Below are 18,052 nucleotides of genomic sequence, written 5' to 3'. Positions count from 1 at the left end.
TTATAGATTTTTTTAATTATCTATTTTCATTCAATAGCCTCTATTAGTATTATTTTCTAATTAATATTTAAGTTTTTGGACAACTAATGTATAGTGGGTGACTGGGTGTATCCAATTTTTTGTCCCAAAAAAAAAGATTTTGATAATAAAATTATTATATTTTATTTTAGCTTGCTATACATATAAGTCTTTTGGGCATACAAGTTCATATAAGTTTATCTAAACCCAACAAAAATAATTCTCAGTTTAGATTGCGTATTTTGCTCTCTCAACTCTTAAATAGTGGAAACGGTTTTTTTTCTCTCAATCAAAACCACAATGCTCAAAATTCAAATAGCAATCAAAATTTTTGAAAAATCTCTCAAAATTGTCACAAAAAGTGAAGGAAGCTTCAAAGCTAAATTCGAAAAGAATTATCAAAAAATGAAATAAGAAGATGAATGAAATAAGAAGATGAAGAAGAAGCAGTAGAAGATGAAGAGTAAAAAGAGGAAGAGTTTTGAATTACGAAGAATTTATCAGTATAAATCTAGCAAATTCTTAAACAATACACATAAATGTCTTAATCATATACCAAAATTTGCTGTAACTACACAAAAATATTTTTTTTAATGCTGCATTTTTTCTTCTTTTTTCTTTTTTTTTCCTTATTTCTTTCTTTTTTTAGTTGAATGAATGTAAATTCATCCTCTTCCAAGTAATTTTGTAGCATTATGTGTTTTTTCTTCTTCTTTGTTTGATTTTTTTGTTTTTATTCTTGTTAAGAGAGTAAAACAAGAAGAAACATAAGAAGGTAAAACAAGAAATGGAAGATGAATAAGAAAAAAAAGAAGATGGTGATGATAATAAAAAAAGAAAGAAGAAGTAGTAGAAGATGATGAGGAGGAAGATGAAGAGTTTTGAATTATGCAGAACTATCAGTACAAATCCACCGAAAATTCTTAAACAATATACACAAAAATAATTTCTCTAATGCTGCATTTTTTTCTTATTTCTTTCTTTCTTTAAGTTGAATGAATGTAAGTTCATCTTCTTCTAAGTAATTTTGTAATATTATGTGTTTCTTCTTCTTTTTTATTTGAGTTTTTTTGTTTCTGTTCTTATTAAGAGAGTAAAATAAAAAGAAACTTGAGAAGGTAAAACAAGAAAAAAAAGATGAATAGGAAAAAAAAGATGGCGATGATAATGAAAAAAAGTAGAAGTAGCAGAAGATGAGAAAGAGGAAGAGAAAGAGTTTTGAATTATGCAAAATTTATCAATATAAATTCACGGAAAATTCTTAAACAATACACATAAATGTCTTAGTTTTACATTGAAATTTGCTGCAACTACACAAAAATGTTTCCTTTAACACTGCATTTTTTCTTCTTTTTTTATTTCTTTTTTTTCTTTTAGTTGAATGAATGTAAGTTCATCATTCTCCAAGTAATTTTTGCAGCATTATATGTTTTTTCTTTTTTTTGTTTGATTTTTTTGGTTTTCATTCTTGTTATGAAAGTAAAACAAGAAGAAACTTGAAAAGGTAAAATAACAAGAAAAATATGAATAACAAAAAGAAGAAGATGGTGATGATGAAAAAAAGAAAAATCAGTAGAAGATGAGGGAGGAGGAAGATGAAGAGTTTTGAATTATGTAGAACTTATCAGAATAAATTCACCGAAAATTCGTAAACAATAAATATAAATGTCTTAGTTTTACCCCGAAATTTACTGCAAATACACAAAAATATTTTCTTTGATGCAATACTCTTACATTACATTTAATTCAAACCATCAACGATGAACAGCAATTTTCACAAACAAAAACAACATTATTCACCTATCGAATCATAAACTACTAACAAAAACATTAACTAGAATCGAACCACATCTCAGCCACTTGATTGGATTCAAAACAATAATCCACTTCGCATTGGTTCAATTGACAATCTGAACTTAAATAATTCATTATTTTCAATAACAAGATAACTGTTCAAAACTGATTTCAAAACTTGATTTCAAAAACGTAAAGAACGAAAAAAATCGCAAAAAATGAAGAAAGAAAACACGAACGAAGAGAAATGCAGATATGGAAGAGAACGTAGATCGAAAACGTTAATAAAATTTGAAACAGGAAACGAAATCCTTTCGAAAAAGGCAGTTATATATTCACGCGTTGATTAAAAAGTTGGTTAGATAATGGCGCGTGATGTAAATTAGGTTAAAGAAATTTGTATGGACTTGTATGTATAAATGACTTGTACATAGTGGATATTTTTTTATGTTTTTGGTCAAGATTGTTTATTTTTATTTTTATTTTGTTTTTATTTGGTTTTCTATAGTATCAGTCAGTCTGGACACTTGTTTAAATAGAGTAGGAAGCTAACTACCATACTAATCCAACTTAGTTAATGTTTATTTTTATTTTATTTATGAATAATTTCCTTATGATTACAACACTTCGGTGTTGGGTTCTCTTGGCCATTAATTATCTCTGTTTAATCCATTATTGATGTGGGCTAATATATTAGGCTGCTCTTATAACACAACACTTGGCCGCCACCGCGCACCACCCACCCTACCGCAACGCATCTCGTGCTCTCATCTCTCAGCCTTTCAAGTTTCAGCAGGTAAACCTTTATGTATTTTTTTGGGGTAAGAGACCTTGGTTATAACTTTAAAACCCCATTGTTGTTATTATTGGTTAAAGAAAATAAGCATATAATGATTATGATATATGTCAATGCAATTACAGGGTTTCCATATCCTGGAGAAATCATCCGTGTTATATATTTTGTTGCTTTGTTGTGTAAATTGTAAACATATACTGTAGTTATATATAATATCCTGTGATTATGATTATCTTTTCTATAGAATATCAGTGTTTAGGGTTTTAGACTTTAGTTGCTGTAATCTCCAATCCCAAATGAAAAGCAGCACTATGTTATTAGATGAGATGAAATGAGGCAGGTGAAGGCGCTTCAACTGTTTCATGATTTGGTGAACAAGAATGAACCAGCTCGGTTGCTTGGTTTGGATGTCGGTGATAAATACGTTGGTCTTGCTCTTTCCGACTTCCAGAACAAGATTGCTTCACCCTTCAGGTCCCTTTTTTTAACTCTCCTTTTCCTTTTCTTATTTATAAGATATTGATTTTGATACTATTTTCTGTATGTTCTTCAATGCCACAGTGTTCTGGTCAGGAAGAAATCAAATATTGATTTAATGGCTTCCGATTTCGAGACTCTAGTGAGCTTCTTCTCTTCCTCTCTCTCTTTTCCATTCAATTCAATTCAAATCTTTTTTGTGTTCTGTGTTGTAAATATGATTTGTCGAGGTTGCTGCTTTTGAATTCAATGGTTCAAGCGGAAAATGAAAAAATCAATATCATCCTTGACAGTTTTACTATTTGTTGTTATGCAGATCTCTAAATATTCATTGAAGGGCTTTGTTGTTGGCCTCCCTTTCAGCTGTCACCGTGTTTCGACTGATGTCTGTTTCTATCTTTAACCATCGCTATACTATGTACTATGTATTATAATTGTTTCCCCCCTTTACTAATGGATTTCCTGTTTTTTATTAGGCTGCACAAGTGAAGGTCTTAATTGATGCCCTTTCTAGAACTAAAAAACTTCAAGGTCTGAAATATACTTATTGGAACGAGTCTTTCACGTCAAAGGTGAGCTCCACGAATGCAACTCTGAAAATAGATGGATAGAAATCTGGTGTTGAGTCTGATATATCCCATTTTTTGCAGAATGTTGAATTGCTCTTAAGGCCTTTGAACTTGAATAATGCAGTTCATTCCAAGACTATGCTCGACAAATTTGCTGCTGTAGGGATACTCCAGGTAAGTTCTTTGGGTTCTGCATCTTTGACGTAATCTATTATTTTGTTGTTGTGACTTATGACTCCTAACGGAAAAGGTAATTTTATTCAGCGTTCGCAATTCATTTACAATTGCAATCCTATTGATGTATACATTATTTGCTTCTGAAGTTGGCAAAGGTTTGTTCGTTCTAAGAAATTCATCATACGTAATATAACGTATTTACATTATTTTTAAATATTATTTTGCCTTTTGAAAACTTTCACTTTTTCATGGAGTCAATTGAAGATAGCTTTTTGTATTCTGTCTTGTATGTTGATCGAATTAATCGGGTTCAGTTTATATACATTCATATGTTGGTGTTTTCTAGGGATACCTGGATTATGTTAACAGAAAAATGAAGTTAATGGAAACAGAGTAAGACTCTAATAATGGTGTAAGTTCTCAAGTATCCTAGTCTTTTCTTTTGCATGATTGTTGCCTCTCAAAACTAGTTGCTTACTTTGTACTTCTTTTCTTTTCCTTTTTAATTTACTGTTTCAGTGTGTTTGTTGGATTCTCACAATTTGATGAATTAGATCTCTTTCTGCAGGTAGGCATGAGCCAGATATCCATTTAGAAAACTGTTGTTGTAAAGGTAGGTTTTTGGCTACAATAATGAATCTTAAATTTTTTTTTTCTGTATTTCTATTCTTAATCTATGAGTGAAATGAAATTAATCATGTCATCATCGAGTCTACTGAGGTTGTTGGCTTTCAACCTTGATGAAAACTGAAAGGATTAAGTGGGAGTTCATAAATACTACGATATTATTTGATAAGAGTTTCAGTATTATATTTTACAAGTTCTTCAGCTTTATGAATAAAGTAGTTAGATATGTTAGAAACATCTATTGATGATCTAATAATTTATTTATAGACTTTTTTTCCAAAGAATAAAGAATCCATGTAGAATGCACAGTTAGATGGATTATGGAATTGAAGATGTAAACAATGATATATTACTTTGGGACTTCATCAGTGTTTTATGTTACTGGTTGATCAATAGGTAGAACTTGTAAGTTTGGTCATTCTTATGATTCTCTTGTGGCATCATGGATATTTTGGAATGTCGGTCACGTTTTAACACTGATAACTGGATTTCTTTGGTGATTGAATTGAAGGTGTAAGCACCAAAGTGTAGGGGAAGGAAAAATTGGCTTCACAGAAGATCAAACGTGTGACATCAACTCCAGCAAATTTTAATCCTTTTAAAGTTGAACGGCAAGCTTGTTGTGATTGACTCTATTCAATTTATTTCTTGGAGATTAGCAGAGAAATTATTAACTTTCTTATGTATGGTTTCATAGAAAGAGCAGAGAAAGTAGAAAAAATACTTGGTCTCAGCAATTTGACTGCCCCACCAAATAGACTACAACCAATTTCTTTGGAAAGCAAGCATCAAATTATTTCATCAACATACTTTACTTTTTTTTTTTTTTTGGGAATTTGATTATTCTTTGTAGGTATTACTTGGTAAGTACCATGTTAATTCTTCGAGCTTGCACATGATGGAAGTTTTGGAGAAACTTTGGATTGCGTTTCTTTTCTGTTATAGATTCTATAAAATAGTCTATTCAGTATCAATGAAAAATGATATCATTATCAACACAAATATTTGAAAAATGATCTCATCTATTCACTTGTGTCATTTCACAACTTTTATATAAGAAGTCTTGTTTTGTTAAATGGGGTTGTCTGGTGGTATTCTAAGAAATTGACTACGTGTAAAGAGACAACAGATTAAAATAATATTATGGTAGTTCATAATTGTCTTTAGTCTCCTAGTTTATTGGACTATTTTCAATTTGATTTATTTTCATTTTGTTTTTACTAGTCTTTTCCTCTCACATCATCGAATCAAGTTGATTAAAATTATATCATTTTTTAATACAGGATTTTTTATGGTGTGTAGTTGTTGCCTTGTTTTCTGGAAACTTGTTAAGGTTATTTCTGATATACATGTTTTATAAAATATACATTTAAAAAACTAGAAATTATAATGATATATCGTGTCTTGAGACTTGAGAGTATTTATTAGAAAATTTCATTACTTAGAAATAAAGATGCATTGAAGTGAGGCAATAAAGTGAGAGAGCGTGAAATTAAACCTGACAATACCGCTTTAAAGTATACACAGACTAAAATTAGATTTGCTTTTGGTCCGAAAATAAATAAGTTTTTTTCCTACTATAAAAAAGAGATTTTTTTTTCCTCTCTCTATTTGATGGGGTCAAGTGGGTTAACACTAGAAACTGAAACATCCTCCAAGGTCTAAAACGAAAGGGTTCACTGCCCTAACCTAACAATTGGCAATCTGAAAAAGACATCTTGGGGGGTTTGGTACTGTTGTAGGGCCCCACTCTGTCCTTCCAACTCAATCCCACTATTCCCTCTTCGTATTAGTTTTTCCTTTTTTCTTTTTCCCCTTTTTCTTTTATTGTTAAGTTTCTTATTCTTTTTATTTTTTTCATTTTTCACCATTTTTGGTCAGATGTTGTTCAGATAACAAAAAGCCTCTTTCTTTTCATTCAACATGCAGCATAGCATAGGCCTATCCCTTTCACACGCACTCTCCTCTCTAATTCAAATCAAAAGCTCTCTTTTCCTTAACCCAAAAAATAAAAAAATAATAAAAGGATCTCTTTTTTTCCAAAGAAAACAATAATAATAATTACAATAATAATAATAATAATAATAAAGTTTAAATTCAATTTGTTTTCCTCCTCAAGTCCCAAGTGAAGTCCCACTCTTTGTCTTTTCTTCCCTTGCTTTTTCCCTTTTCCACCTCCTGCACCCCTCTGTCAAAACCCTAGATTTGAAAATCTAGGGTTTTTATTTTTTCTTAATGTGTTACAGTCATAATTTCGGAACTGCCAGCTTGCTACTCTCGCTTCTCTCTCCTCAATCCAAGCCCTTGATTTTTCTACATTTCTCCGCTCACTAAAAATCTGCCATGCGCCTTCAATGGTGGCTCTGCTTCAGCTCTTAAGCCACTTCCTTTTTCCTTTCTCTTCTTTTTCTTTTTCTTTCACTCACTCTCTCCCTCACTCTTTCTACTAGCGCATTCGTATTTCATCCTTTTGATGCTTCCTGTATCTTCGCTTAAGTGACCTGGCATTCACATAAACAAATATCAGAACCTTGTCAATTGGAAAATAGTTAGATCCCGTTCTCTTCTTTTGTTGTTTTCCGATTAAAGATCCATCCTTTTTCGAACATTTTGAAGCTTTTTTGTTCTTGACCACGCTCTTAAACCTCGTTTTGGTATTTTCGTGTGGGTAATTTAGCTGTTGAATAGATTCTAGTTTTGAAGAGGATCTCTACATTAACTTAGATACCCTAAAAGCAAGCTGCATTAATAACAAATCATACAACTTTTTTTTTGTGGTAAATGCATGGATGGGCGAGAAGCAATGTCATTCTCTGGCGGCCCTGCCTCATTCTACATACATAGAGGAGGAGGAGGAGGAGGAGGAGGAGGAGGTGTTGGTGGTTCTCGAACACCAACACAGCCACAACCCGGAGGCTTCCAAGGACCTCCTGGGTTCCGGGCTGTCTCAAACGTGAGAGGTGCTGGTGGCCCTGGTCCTGCTGCTTCTGCATTCTCACCAGAGCCTCAGCATCCTAATTTTGGTCATGGAATCAGCATAGGTTCCTCCTCCCCTGGTGGTGGTGGTGGTGGTGGTGGTGGTAGTGGTGCACCTCCTCCATCTTCAGGGGAGCCTGTAAAGAAGAAAAGAGGGAGGCCAAGAAAGTATGGTCCTGGTGGACCTGTTTCTTTGAGGCTCTCTGCCACTGCTAATTCATCTCCTGGCTCCGGTACTCCCTTGGAAAAGAAGCGGCGCGGACGCCCCCCTGGAAGTGGAAGGAAGCAACAGCTAGCTTCTCTAGGTATACTTAGCTTTAGCATTATCGTTTATTGTTTGATTACTTTGTTGTATTTGATGCATAATCTGTTACTTTATGTGGCTGGTTATTTGCTTAATGTAGATGCAGATAACTATGTGAATATCTGGTTAATCTCCTGTGACTTATTTTAAATTTTCCTTTATTTGCTGTCATTATAATCTACTGAATGGAAAGGGTGGATGCGTGGCCTTTCATTTCATACCAATAGTTTTTTTCATTTATAGACACATTGTAGTTTATATGGTTGGATTGTTTTTCCATCTATTGTGGTTACTAGTATTGTGTAATTTGATTCCTCTTGATATCATTTCTTGGTAGCCATGAATAACCGAACATAATGTTTGCTTAGAAGAACCATGAAAATCTGGCCAGTGGCTTTTGCGCTTTTTCCTTCCGTTTTGGGTGTAGCTCTTTTAAATGATAACTCATGTGGGGTTAACAAATTTATTATTATCTGCTATGCTTGGAAGTGTTTTATCTAAAAAAATTGCTTTGAAAATGTGTTATTTGACATTCTTGTGTATGTTTGGTTTTCTAGGTGAATGGATGAACAGTTCTGCAGGGATGGCCTTCTCACCTCATGTTATAAGTGTTGAACCTGGGGAGGTAGTTATGTTCTTCCATATCATTAGATATTTTTGGTTTTGATGCACTTGTTTATCTAGTATTATCTTTTTTTTTTCCCTCCCTTTTTTGACCTAAAGACATTGCTTTATGTATTTAAACATGATGGATGTCTTGCCACAAAAACAGATCTATGCTGAATGCATTGGGTGTTGATTAGGTTTGTTCGTCTGGGATATCTCTAACGGTTTATTTGTCTAGTATTAACATTATTTGCATTGCATAGGATATGTCTTCACTTAATGGAAGCCACTAATTTAATTGTCAGCTTTCAAATAATAATCACAGTTTGCCTTATTGTTGTACATGAAAACATGGTTTTTCTAGTGATAGAATTTCTCTGTTTCAGGACATTGTAGCCAAGTTATTGTCATTTGCACAGCAGAGACCAAGGGCTGTATGCATAATGTCTGGTACTGGGATAGTTTCTTCGGTCACTATGCGTCAACCTGCTTCTAATACTGTCAGTGTTACTTATGAGGTAAATGAAATTAAACTACTCTACAAGCATCATCATGCCTTTTTGTCTGTATCCCCCTTTGATGATTCTTATGATGCATTAGTAAGCTTAATATCATGTTATTTTCCCGTTCTCAGGGACGATTTCAAATTTTATGCTTGTCTGGTTCTTATTTGGTTGCGGACGATGGTGGAGCTCGTAGTAGAACAGGCGGCATCAGTGTTTCCCTTTCTAGTCCTGAGGGTCATGTTATTGGTGGTGGCGTTGCTGTGCTTATTGCCGCAACCCCAGTGCAGGTATATAAAACCTATCACAATCTCGGGGCCATTCTTATTCTTGTTGCATGCTCATTCATGTTATGATAGAACCATAAGAATGCATAATTCCTTGCATATGTTATGCTTCAGAAACTGAGACATTGCTTGGTGCAGGTGGTAGTATGCAGTTTTGTATATGGTGGCAGCTCCAAGGCAAAGCCTAAGCAAGTGACAAGCACAAAAGATAGTGGTTCAGAGCCTCAAAGTAGCGACAAGTTAGCTTCTCCGGCAAGTGCACCTCCTCCTAATCAAAACTACAACTCATCTTCATCTGCGGTAGCCATTTGGCCTGGTTCGCAGCCGGCTGATCTTAAAAGTGCACATCCACACACTGGTATTGACCTGACACGTGGATGAACACATTTTTATTATGGAAGAGATGTTGCAGTTTTGTATATAAATCTCTCTGTTGTAAATCAACTTGATTGTGAGCATTTGTAACTATGCTTATGCTTGTTTCCCCTCACTGGGTAACAAGATGGCACTAACATAATGCTGTAACAAATGGCGGTGGATAATTTCTGGGGTTAGTTTAACAATCTTGACTTGTTCAAAAATTTCGGCTGAAATTAATTTCAGAACACAATTAGGCTCTCAATGGTGTTGGTGTGTTGTGATTATCTTTTAGTTGGATTCATCTAGTAAAAGAAAATTTATTCGATTAAATCAGCTTGTTCCAATTTGAATCATAATAACATGATTATGGTTATTAGGTTTATGAATTTTCTTTTCAGGTTTGTTCGAGGGTTTGTTAAGGAGTTTGTGTTTGGAGGAGGAAAAAAAGGTTTTAAAACCCTCAAACCCTTTTGTTTCAAGCCATGGCTAGTGAAGTTCGTTAGGTAGTTAGTTTTTTGCCTTGGATTCGATTCTCACTTATAACAAAAAAAATTATTAATTTTAAAGTTTTTTAAAATTAAATATTATTTTTTGTTTAATTTAATTTATATTTTAATATAAACTTGTTTGATGTTCTTATTTATTTTAATTTTGTGAATAGAAAAATCTTTAAAAAATTAGTTGACATAAATTCTAAAAAATTAATTTATAATTTTAGCATGTATCTGCTAACTCAGAAAAAAAAAAGCTTTTAAATTTTTCTATCTCCTTACAAAGTTTTCTCTTTCTTTTTTCATTTGTTTTTTTTTTTTGAAAACTTGCTTTTCCAAATTTGCGTTTATACTTTAATAATTAAAAGAAATATTGTCACTTTTATCTTGATAATGCTATTTTATTTTATAAAATTACAAAGCAAAAAAATCATATGAGAAGTTGTATTATAAAAATAGGAGTGGTATTATTATTTTATTATAATTAAATTATTATTTTCTTATGGTTCTAAAGAAATTTTTTTTAAGAAAAAAACGAAGAATTTATTGGTTTTATTTATTAGTAACATTTAATAGAGAATTTAATGAATGGCGACGAAATCTTTAAAATCACACAAGTCGATTCAAAGTGCAATGCTTGTACTTTGTAGATCATTACGACAACTCAGTTGAGCACTTGCATACAGTAGGCGAGTAGGAGGAATTATTAAACTTATTATGGATGAGTTCCTCTGAAGAAAATTGTACATCAATAATTGGAATTGGAAATCTAGAAATTTTACGGGTAGATTTACAAAATATGATTAATATATTTACTAATATTATATGTAAAGAGTAATAAAAAAGAGTATTTAAAAATACTTGTAAAATAAAAGAAGTGAGAGAATAGAAGTAATAATATAAAGAGGGAGAGAAGAGTATTTGTTATTGATGTGTGTTGTTATACGGAGGCTTAAGCCTCTATTTATATGCGCACATGATGACATATTTTCAAATTATAATAAATAGAGTCATCCTTGATAGACTAAGCTTCATTGGAAATGGGCATCCACATAAGATCTTATCACAACACTCTCCCTTGGATGACCATTTATGATTATTGCCTCGTTAAAACCTTACTAAAGAAAAATCCAGTGGGAAAAAATCTTAGTGAAGGAAAAAGAATACAATATTCTTTAGTGATGGGGACTGCCTTATTAAAAACCTTGTCAAAAAAAACCCAATGGGAAAAAACCTGACCAAAGAAAAAAGAGTATAGTCTCCCCTTCTTGCCGACATCATTTAATGTCTCGCAATCGGCGCATCCCAATCTCATGTACCAATCTTTCAAAGGAGCATTTTGGGAGTGACTTTGTGAACAAATCTGTCAGATTGTCACTTGAGCGGATCTGTTGGACATCAATTGTCCCTTGATTTTGAAGATCATGAGTGAAGAAGAACTTTGGAGAAATATGCTTTATTCTATTACCTTTGATATATCCGCCTTTAAGTTGAGCAATACATGCTGTATTTTGGAGCCATCTTATGATCAGTCAGTCCACATGATAACAGAATATATTGAATCAGGCTCCTCAGCCAAAAACACTCGCGACTAGCTTCATGAATTGCTAGTATTTCAGCATGATTAGAGGAGGTTGTTGCTATCGTCTGTTTCGTGGACCTCCATGATATAGCTGTACCACCATATGTAAACAGGTATCCTGTTTGATATCTCCCTTTATGTGGATCAGACAAGTATCCGGCATCTGCATAGCCAACTAGTTGTGACTTAGATCCATAGGGATAAAACAACCCTATATCAACCGTTCCATGAAGATATCGAAAGATCTGTTTGATTCCACTCCAATGTCTTTTGGTTGGAGAGGAACTATATCTTGCTAGTAAATTCACCGCGAATGATATGTCAGGTCGCGTATTATTAGCAAGATACATCAGCGCTCCAATGACACTAAGATATGGTACTTCAGGACAAAGGATATATTCGTTCTCTTCTTTAGGACGGAATTGATCCTTTTCCACATCCAAAGATCTTACGATCATTGGGGTACTCAAAGGATGTGACTTATCCATATAAAATCTTTTCAAGATCTTCTCTGTGTATGTCACTTGATGAATAAAGATCCCATTTTTTGTATGCTCGATCTGCAGGCCAAGACAAAATTTAGTCCTTCCAAGATCTTTCATCTCAAACTCTTCTTTCAGAGTTTTTATAATTGTTGGAATCTCTTCAGGAGTCCCAATGATATTTAAATCATCAATGTACACAGCAATTATAATGAATCCAAATACAGATTTCTTTATGAAAACACATGGACAGATATCATCATTCTTGAATCCGTTTTTGGCCAGATACTCAGCAAGACGATTATACCACATTCGTCCAGATTGCTTCAGACCATATAAAGATCTTTACAATTTGACTGAGTATAACCCTTGCGAATATTCATTGGATGGTTTAGATATCTTTAATCCTTCAGGGACTTTCATAAAGATATCCCGATCTAATGAGCTATACAAATAGGCGGTTACCACATCCATTAAATGCATATGCAGTTTATGATATGCAGATAAACTGACCAAATAACGCAATGTTATCGCATCCACTATAGGGGAATACGTTTCTTCATAATCTATACCGGACCTTTGTGAAAAACCTTGTCCTACAAGTCGAGCTTTATAGCGCACAACTTCATTTTTCTCATTTCGTTTTCTCACAAATACCCATCGGTATCCAACAGGTTTTACATCTGCAGGTGTACGGACTACAGGTCCAAAGACTTCACGTTTTGCAAGTGAGTCTAATTTAGCCTTCATGGCTTCTTCCCATTTTGGCCAATCATTCCTTTGTCGGCATTCTTCGACTGATCTTGGCTCAAGATCCTTACTTTCATGCATGATATTTAATGCCATATTATATGCAAATATTTCATTGACAATTGTCTTATTTCGGTCCCATTTATCTCCTGTAAAGACATAATTTATCGAGATCTTGTCATTTTCACAATTTTCAGGTACCTGAACATCTTCTGGCGTTAACATTATATCAGAATTTTGGACAACTGCAGGTGTCTCTACTATGTCTTTTTCAACAGAAATAGTATTTACCTCTTTTCTTTTTCGAAGATTTTTATCTTTGGAACCGACAGGCCTGCCACGCTTCTGGCGTGTATTTACTTCAGTGACTATTTGTCCTATTGGGATATCAATTCGAATTGGGGCATTTTCTGCCCTGCCACACTTCTAGCGTGAGTTTGCCTCAATGGCTACTTGTCTTACTGGGACATCAATTCGAATTGGGGCATTTTCCGCTGCTATATAAGATTTGGTTATCCTCTTTGTATCGTAAAATGCATCAGGCAACTCATTTTCTATTCTTTGCAAATGTATAATCTTTTGAACTTCTAGTTCACATTGCCTTGATCGAGGATCTAAATGCATCAATGATGATGCATTCCAATTAAGTTCCTTTTCAGGAAGCTTATTCTCTCACCCTAATGTTGGAAATTTTGATTCATCAAAATGACAATCCGCAAACCGGGCTTTAAATACATCTTCAGTTTGTATCTCAAGATACCTCACTATAGAGGGAGAATCATATCCAACATATATCCCCAATTTTCTTTGGGGTCCCATTTTGGTGCGATTAGGTGCTGCAATGGGAACATATATTGCACACTCAAATATTCTTAAATGGGAGACATTTGGCTGCTAGCCAAAAGCTAATTGCAAAGGAGAGAACTGATGGTAACTCGTTGGCCTCAAACGAATAAGTGCTGCGGCATGTAAAATAGCATGCCCCAAACCGAGGTTGGGAGATTTGTTCTCATAAGTAAGGGTCTAGCAATCAATTGGAGGCGTTTAATAAGTGATTCTGCTAACCCATTTTGTGTGTGAGCATAAGCTACTGGATGTTCAACACTTATCAAGCATTATCAAGACGAATTGCTTTGATTGGATTTTTTAGAAATTGTGCTTTTAATCGAATAATTTGAGCCAGTAATCTCACAAACGCCAGGTTGCGAGAAGATAATAAGCACACATGTGACCATCTCGAAGCTGCGTCTATCAGAACCATAAAATATCTAAAAGATCCACATGGTGGATGAATAGGTCCACATATATCACCTTGAATCCTTTCTAGGAATTCAGGGGACTCAAATCCAATCTTTACTGGTGATGGCCTTAAAATTAACTTCCCTTGAGAACATGCAGCACAACAAAATTCACCAGATTTAAGAATCTTTTGCTTATTTAGTGAATGTCCATGAGAGTTTTCAATAATTCTCCTCATCATGGTTGTTCTCGGATGACCCAATCTATTATGCCAAGTTATGAATTCATTTGGGCTAGTAAACTTTTGGTTTACAATGTCATGTGATTCAATTGCACTAATTTTGGTATAATACAACCCAGATGAAAGTGGGGGCAACTTTTCTAATATAACCTTTTTATTTGAATCATGAGTTGTGATACATAAATACTCATGATTTCCCTCAATCATTGTTTCAATATGATATCCATTTCGGCGAATATCTTTGAAACTCAACAAGTTCCTCAGAGACTTGGTAGATAATAGTGCATTATTTATTACAAATTTTGTTCCTTCAGGAAACAAAATTATAGCTCTTCTGAAGCCTTCTATCACATTGTCCGAGCCAATAATAATATTAACATACTCTTTTTTTTGGCACAAGATGGGTAAAATATATATCACTTTTAAGAATAGTGTGCGAACTTGCACTATCCGCAAGGCAAATATCTTCAGATATGTCCTTGTCATTTTTCTTCAATAATAATAATAATAATAATAATAATAATAATAATAATAATAAAATGAGTAAAAGTACATGCACAGTAAAATTATTCACATGAATACTTAACAAACACATACACATATCAAACTATTTCATCATTGATCAAATAGCCAATATTACCTTGAGAATCCTTAGTGAAATTAGATACATCATAATGAGTGGTGGAATTTTCATCATTTGAAACAAAATTTGTTTCCTTTCCTTTGTCATCATTTTTCAAAGATGCTTATTAAAGATCAACTAGGTGCTTTGGGGTACGACAAGTACGTGACCAATGGCCCTTTCCACCACAATGGAGGCATTTATCCTCAATAGATATACTATGCCCATTGTTTCTTTCTTTTATCCGACTTCTGGTGAGATCCTTTCTTGTGAACATAATTCATTTTCTTTCTATAACATTTTTTGTTATCAAAATCTTGCCATTTACCTCTTTTGGGGTTATGATTTGTCGCATTTGCTTCAGGAAATGGGGCGACGCCAGCTGGGCGCGCTTCATGATTTCTCAAAAATAACTCATTGTTGCATTCAGCAACAAAAAAGGCAAGAAATTAACTCAAAATATTTTTAAATTCTTTTTCTCGATACTGTTGCTGCAGGAGCACATTTGAGAGGCATGGAAGATCGAGAAAATTTTCTTTAACATATCGGGCTTGAGGAAGTATCACCGTTTTTTCATGATTATACCTTTTTCAAAGTCTTTCCACAGATCTGCAGGATCTTTTAATGTGGGATATTCATTTTTCAATCATACTTCAAGATAACGACGAAGAAAAAAATATGGCTTTATCTTTATCCTTCTGAGATGTATTATTTTCAGCCTCAATGGTATCTTCAAGATCAATTGAATCAAGATGGATTTCAACATCTAATATCCATGGTAAATAATTATTTTCAGATATATCAAAAGCATTATATTCAAGATGAAAGAGATTCAACATAATAAAAATTTGTTACCTGAAGTCTTCCTAAAATTTAATAAGAGTCTCGTGCTGATAACATGTTGTAAAATAAAGTTGTAAAATAAATATAAAATAAAGAAGTATGAGTAGAAGACTCTAGTACTACAATTACTATCTCAATATAATAAATATGATTAATATATTTACTAATATTATATGTAAAGAGTAATAGAAAAGAATATTTAAAAATACTTGTAAAATAAAAGAAGTGAGAGAATAGAAGTAATAATATAAAGAAGGAGAGAAGAGTATTTGTTATTGATGTGTGTTGTTATACAGAGGCTTAAGCCTCTATTTATATGTGCACATGATGACATATTTTCAAACTACAATAAATAAAGTCATCCTTGATAGACTAAGCTTCATTGGAAATGAGCATCCGCATAAGATCTTATCACAACAATAACAAATTATTCTCCCATTATATATTAAAATTTTTTTTTAAGTTATAACAAGTTTGCCCAACAGATCGGCAAAATTATGAATATTGGACTAAATTAAACCAGATCAGCAGCAAATTCTATAAAATCATTGAAGTTCGCCCATAGGTTCCACAAACTTTAAAAAATTCACCCAACTATATAAAGACATAATCCTCCATTTTTCTCACAATAAAAAATCACTTTCAATATTTATTTTCCTATTCTCTCATCTCACGTCAACTTTCAAATAAGTTTTGTAAACTATTCCTTTATTTTTAAGTTATTTTTTATATGTAATTTATTTAATGTTATTTATTTAAATTCAGAGGAGATATTTTGTAAAGACTAATGTTAAATATTAATATAGAGATAATTATTTAGATTTAATTATTTAAAAATTAGTGTTAAGTACTAAACATATTTTATTAATTATTTAAATTTGTTATGTAGATTTAATATGTTTTAATTTTTATATTTTTTAGTTTTAATTATTTAGAATTATTGATATTAATTATTTAAGTATTTAGAGTCATTGTTAGTTGTAAAATAATTGAAAGTTATTGATATTAATTTTTAAATATTTTATTTTAGCTACTTTGATAGAGCAAAACTTACTAAATTACGAGAACATTTTTTATAGCTTAGATCAGGTAAAGCATATTGCTAGCAGACTTAGACAATTGGTATAACATTTAAGTTATGTCTTTAATGAATATAAAATTTATATTATTTTAAACATGAATTTGACATAAAAAAAATTTTAGCCTAATAGGGCGTTATGGACGTAACGAAATTTACTGGCAAGACTCAACGAGCATATTAGGATATACCTCAGATATATTGATTTTGAACATGTAGTCTACATGATTCAGTAGGACTATGGTTGGACTTTAGATTCTGCATTGATCGAGAAATGGCTGCTAGAGTCTCACACTTTTCACCTACCCTATTGAAAGATAACCATTACCCTACATGATGTGGCATATCAATTAGATCTTAATATTGATGGAGATCCTATTAATGGCTGTATTGGTGGATGATAGCATTTCTACGATGGATGTTTCATGAAGGATCTGTGTCAGCAGCTACTAGGACATGTATACCATGCCCTACCACAGACAGGAGCAGAATAAATGAACTTTCAACTTATCGTGGTTCAGAGACACTGGATGTTGGGATTCTTTTATAGGATCTGTACTGCTGTGACAAGCCATCATGAAATTCAGCTGTGCTTGCGTGGTTGTATCCTCACGTGTGCCGTGCCACCAATTATAGTCAATAAAACTTAGGTAGATATGGGAGTTGCTTCTGTCTTGGGCATATCATAACATTCGTAGATGTCGATCTAACAAATTCGGGCAGTGACTATTTTTTTTATAGAGAGGTATTATATGCATTTAAAAAATTATGTTTTATTGTCATGTAAGTTAATGTTTATGGTTGTATAAATTTTAATATATCATTATATTATAGGTGTATGTGTGTCACAAGCTGTGAAATGACACTGCATAGACCAAGCTTCGATCTTAAAGACAGATTTTGAACAACATTGGGATTTATAATATATCTAATTAGTTGCATATTTAGTTAAATATTGTTGTGCATCGATTTTATTTTGCTCTTACCTTAATATTGAGTATATTGTCTTGGCAATGTGTACAAATTGACTGGACTCCATATATTGACTCACGTATCCAGAACATGGTTCCATCAAGGGTAGTACAGGCTAAACCCTCATATGTTGTCATGTGTCCACTATTGTGCTTTGGGATCATGGGATGGCATTAGATGGATCCTATTGTCAGGCAATTCAGTAGTTTGCAGTACATTTCTACAACGCCACCAAACATCGAGGAGCTATATAGACAT

At 33.0% G+C, this 18,052-nt stretch overlaps 2 protein-coding genes across 8 annotated transcripts; both read left to right on the top strand.

Moving 5' to 3' along the window:
- Positions 1 to 2,531: 2,531 nt before the first annotated feature.
- LOC107488265 (uncharacterized) lies at positions 2,532 to 5,265 on the top strand. 7 transcript variants are annotated; one of them, XR_002375290.2, is made up of 9 exons: positions 2,532 to 2,608; positions 2,734 to 3,082; positions 3,170 to 3,227; positions 3,402 to 3,470; positions 3,562 to 3,657; positions 3,736 to 3,828; positions 4,178 to 4,243; positions 4,404 to 4,444; positions 4,970 to 5,265. XR_002375290.2 is itself a non-coding variant. In XM_021142264.2 (9 exons), exons 2-8 carry the CDS (start codon positions 2,940 to 2,942, stop codon positions 4,401 to 4,403), a joined length of 510 nt encoding a protein of 169 aa, XP_020997923.1. In that variant the 5' UTR covers positions 2,532 to 2,608; positions 2,734 to 2,939; the 3' UTR covers positions 4,404 to 4,444; positions 4,970 to 5,265. The 7 variants fall into 7 exon arrangements, 5 of the variants coding, with proteins under 5 accessions (XP_020997923.1, XP_052117329.1, XP_020997922.1 ...); XR_002375289.2 differs by having other exon boundaries at positions 4,400 to 4,444; XM_021142264.2 differs by having other exon boundaries at positions 4,178 to 4,224; positions 4,400 to 4,444.
- A 1,305-nt stretch (positions 5,266 to 6,570) lies between these two features.
- LOC107488263 (AT-hook motif nuclear-localized protein 5) lies at positions 6,571 to 9,756 on the top strand. Its single transcript, XM_016108982.3, has 5 exons — positions 6,571 to 7,739; positions 8,296 to 8,363; positions 8,731 to 8,862; positions 8,979 to 9,137; positions 9,273 to 9,756. The coding sequence occupies exons 1-5, from the start codon at positions 7,244 to 7,246 to the stop codon at positions 9,513 to 9,515; spliced, it is 1,098 nt and encodes a 365-aa protein (XP_015964468.1). The 5' UTR covers positions 6,571 to 7,243; the 3' UTR covers positions 9,516 to 9,756.
- Positions 9,757 to 18,052: the final 8,296 nt, after the last annotated feature.

The sequence above is a fragment of the Arachis duranensis genome, chromosome 5 (assembly GCF_000817695.3).
Source record: "Arachis duranensis cultivar V14167 chromosome 5, aradu.V14167.gnm2.J7QH, whole genome shotgun sequence".
Taxonomy (NCBI): domain Eukaryota; kingdom Viridiplantae; phylum Streptophyta; class Magnoliopsida; order Fabales; family Fabaceae; genus Arachis; species Arachis duranensis.
Note: the sequence above shows the minus strand (reverse complement) of the source record. Positions and strands in the feature narration are given on the sequence as shown.